The sequence below is a fragment of the Acomys russatus genome, chromosome 31, assembly GCF_903995435.1.
Source record: "Acomys russatus chromosome 31, mAcoRus1.1, whole genome shotgun sequence".
Lineage (NCBI taxonomy): Eukaryota > Metazoa > Chordata > Mammalia > Rodentia > Muridae > Acomys > Acomys russatus.
Genome location: NC_067167.1, coordinates 38,666,994 through 38,671,121, shown reverse-complemented (window position 1 = coordinate 38,671,121; position 4,128 = coordinate 38,666,994). Strand labels below are relative to the sequence as shown.

The window sequence follows — 4,128 nt, the reverse complement described above, 5'->3', positions numbered from 1 at the left end:
TTTTTTTTGTTACTTTTCAGGCAAGAATAACACAGAAGAGAATGGCTGCTCCTTCTACAAAGCACAGCATAATAAAATGTTTGATCAAAATATTTTAATAAAGATTCTTTCTGACATAGATAGACATACAAATGGTCGTACATAACTGTCATAGTCTCATCGAGTGTGTGTGTGTATATATATATATACATATATATATATATATATATATATATATATATATATATATATATATATATATATATATATATTTCTTTACACATCCAAACCCACCAATAGATCCATCACAGCTCTGAAATTACCATCCAACCCAACAAACTGAATTTGTATTATCTGTAAGGAGTGGAAAATAGCAAGACTCCATTTTAAAAAGAGGTTTTCTGGATTTTCATAGAGGAAAGGCAGGCAGATAGCCATGCAAACTAAAACTGAAAGCTCACTTTGGGTAAATAGCTTCTTGCTCTTCCTTAGCTATATTTCATTTATTTTAAATTTTACTTTTTTTTTTTAGAAAAATAACAAAAATTCACACAAACCAGTCTTTTAACTTAATAAGTCATCACAGTTAGAATAACTTATATATGTACATCTATATTAAAAAACAATTAAATAAGACCCTTTAAAATACACAGCACAACCTGGAAAATATATTTGCCTAGCATGTTCTTACTCATAAGATCTATTGCTGTGATGTTTCTCCCTTTTGGAATGTAAATAGGTCCCCTTTTGAAAAAGAGATCAATTCATTCATCAATTAAGAATACACCTTTCCTGTAATTTTTGGACTGAAGCAATTTATTAAAGCTCAATTTAAATACAGGGGCGATGCAACTGAAAATATCCAGGTGACCTTTCCAAACCTAAGCAGCTCAGATACATCAGCATTTCTCTTCATACTTATTGGCAAATAAACCTTTAAACACTTGGCACACAGTGTAATTTAATATATAAAACAGAATTTTAGAAGCATTAAAAAATCTGCACATAAGACCCAAGACCTTAACACATAATAAATACTGTTGATGTGGATCATTGAAGAGTAAGAAATAAATACCAATGAATTGCTAATACATCATTGCAGAGTAGAAAGTAACAAGGTGCACATAAATACTTTAAATGCAATTCTTTCAGTCACAGCCTGCTTTGTATATCACTCTCGCCATAACTTTGAGCATTTTCACGGGATTTTAAGTTCAGAGACAAATAAAAAATACAAGTCTTTCATAGCAACTCGTCTCTCTCTCTCTCTCTCTTTGCTTTCCACTCCACTTAAATAAGTCTGCATTTCAAGTTTTTCTCCTGGCTTAGAACCAATATTTTCGAGTGCCCTTTCTGATTTGTCTGAAGGAATATTCTGTCCCCAAGCCTCTCAGACTCGGACTCAACCCCCAACAGCACTTGGTAAATCCCCAGCTATTAGTAGGATTAGTATTTTTGCCATTCGGTACTTTTCACGTCTAATAATCAAGCACTACATTTTAGCTTCTTTTTCACCTTCAAAGAAGACTACTTTCTCCAGGTCTAGGCTGCCACCAAAGTTGCCACTTTTCTGGGGGAGTCGCGGTGGAGGGGGGGGGGGAGGCAACCACACTCTATCCGAACTCAATCTCCCTCTTCCCTCCCTCCCCACTCCAAAACCCGAGATTCCGGGCCTGCCTAGGCTGAAAGTCCTGTTTGTCTCATGATACTTCTCAGTTCCAGCCACTGCTTTGTTTGTCCTGCAAGTGTTTGGCAACTAGGAATAGGACCAAATAAAGGGGATGAGGAGAGCAGCGTCTGCTTTCCTTTAGCTTTGGGGTAGGTCTAGAGGTTTTCGTGGGAGGGAGGGAGTGTTTAAGGCTTCTCCGTGCACTGTTTGCAGAGGCTGGACGAGACGCTGTTGAACAGAGCGCACTTCTCAGGGCAGGAGGCGGCCGGCGGCAGGCCAGCGCTGAATGGGTAGCTGGCTGCCTGTTCGTAGGCGCCGAGCGCTGGGTGCAGGGCAGCGGCCGCCGCTGCAGCGGCCGCCGAACTGGGCAGAGAGGCGGCCGAGATGGCCTGGCCTTGGTTGAGGTAGGCGACTAGGCGCCGCATCTCCTCCAGGGCCTGAGCCTGCATGAGGATGTAGTTCTTGGCGAGGAGCAGCGTGGCAATCTTGGAGAGCTTCCTCACCGAGGGGCTGTGCGCATAAGGGATGACCGCGCGCAGCTCGTCCAGAGCGTCGTTCAGGTCGTGCATCCTCCGGCGCTCCCGGGCGTTAATGTTGAGGCGCAGCGCCTTCTGCTCTTTGGATTTCTTGCTGCTGCCGCCGCCGCCGCCACCACCACCACCACCTCCACCACTGCCCCCGTTTCCAGGGCCGCAGCCTCCCGTAGAACCCCCGGGGGGTAGGCCGGAGCCTCCGTGCAGGTGGGCGTTGGAACAGCCCTCGACCACCTTGGCACCGCCACCCCCTGCTCCCGGGGATGCCCGCGGGTCGGCGCCCCCGGCTCGGAGCACCAGCTCGCAGCGGCCGTCGCTGTCGTCGTCGGGGCTCTGCTCACCGCCGCTGCTCTCCGCCACCGAGCTGCGGCCCGCGCCCTCGCCGTACTTGAGGCACAGGGCAGCCCCTGCCGGCAAGCTGCTTAGGTTCGGGTCGCCCCCGACGCCCGCTGAGCCCACTAGCAGCCCGGGGACACTCACCCCGCCGCCTCCGCCCGCGCCACTACCTCCTCCAGGCGGCGGCAGCAGCAGCCCGGCCCCTTCGGGGTCAGCTGGCTCGAAGCAGCCGAGGGGCGACGAGGAGGACGCCGGGCGTTCTCGAGTCGGCGGCGCCAAGGACAGGTCCATGCCTGGGGGCGTGGAGCGGAAAGCCGCCTCCAGGCGCTTGGCGGTCGAGGCGCCCAGACTCTTGTGCAGGAAGAGGTCTTCATCGCTCGCTGCCGCCGCCGCGCCTAGGTGCAACCCGCGCTCCATCGCCCCGGCCCGCCGCGCACCCCGGGAGTCAGGCGGCCGCACAGACGCACGCCAGTCGGGCTCCGGAGCTCCCGCGCGCGTCGGTCCCCGCGCTGCCCGCGGCCCTGTCCCCTTCTTTCTTTTTCTTTTTCGCCTTCCCCCGCGCTCGCCGCCTCCTCTTCTTCTTTTTCTTCGTCTCCAGCCGACGGTGCTGGCTGCTAGGGCTCACCATGGGCCGCGGCCCCTCATGATGGGAGGATGGTCGCGGAGGGAGTGGAGCTGCCGCCGCTCTGAGTCCAGCCCCGCGCCTCCTCTCTGCACCGTTTATCTTGCTTGGATTCACCTTCAAGAGATTTCCGGACCCATCAACCAGCCGCCGCCACAGACGGGGGAGTCTTTTACATCATTATCTCTGAGTAGGTTATTATGAAGAAGACTCGCCTGTTGGGACAGCGCTTTCTACCCAATCAGGTTAACGTTTTAATTAATAGGATTAAAACGGTAACAAACAATCGCAGGCGCTATCTGGCCATGAGTCTGAATAGTTTCATTTCCCAGGTCTGAAGACAGGGAGCAGCCAGAGCTTTATAAAAGGCGCCTGCTCCATTATTCTGCCTGCCATCTGTATACACAGCTTAGCGCATATGTTTGCAAGGCGCTGGGTCCTGTTAGTAACCCAACAACTGCCTTTAGCTTGACATGTGTGGCGACTTTCACTCATCAATGAGCACACTAAAAGCCCTACTTAGAGCCGAGGATGTTCTTTGCTCCTCAGCAAATTGTGGATCAGCAGTAAAGGCTGGGAGTCCGGTGGAAAGCAGACATCCCCCTCCCTCCCCCACTGCGCACCCACCCACCCCCACTACCGTGTACTGCCACTACTGTTTCAGTTTACGTAGTTACCTCACATGAGAGAATTACATTCTACCCTGTTTATAACAAGTCTGCGTTTGGAGATGGGAGCTGGGGGAGGGGAGGTCCCTGCTGGCATACCTCGAATTTACCCTAGATTTTCAGCTAGTAGGTCAGCAAAACGAGAGCGAACCCAGATTTCCTTCCCCTGTCGACATCCCCCCCCCCACACACCCTTCCACTGCCCATTTCTTATACAGATGAGAAAAACACAAAATAAAAATTTAAAGCACCAAAGTGACGCTCAAGTTGCTTACATAGCCAGTTTGATTTAAAATCCTTAGGGGGTGCGATGCATGAGGC

The 4,128-nt window shown here is 50.4% G+C and overlaps 1 protein-coding gene across 1 annotated transcript; it reads right to left on the bottom strand.

The window, feature by feature from the left end:
- Positions 1–1,321: 1,321 nt before the first annotated feature.
- On the bottom strand, positions 1,322–3,763 carry Bhlhe22 (basic helix-loop-helix family member e22). Its single transcript, XM_051139740.1, has one exon. The coding sequence runs from the start codon at positions 2,932–2,934 to the stop codon at positions 1,834–1,836; it is 1,101 nt and encodes a 366-aa protein (XP_050995697.1). The 5' UTR covers positions 2,935–3,763; the 3' UTR covers positions 1,322–1,833.
- Positions 3,764–4,128: the final 365 nt, after the last annotated feature.

Excerpts from the sequence above, each read along its gene's own strand:
- Bhlhe22 (XM_051139740.1), bottom strand. The coding sequence starts at position 2,934 with ATGGAGCGCGGGTTGCACCTAGGCGCGGCGGCGGCAGCGAGCGATGAA.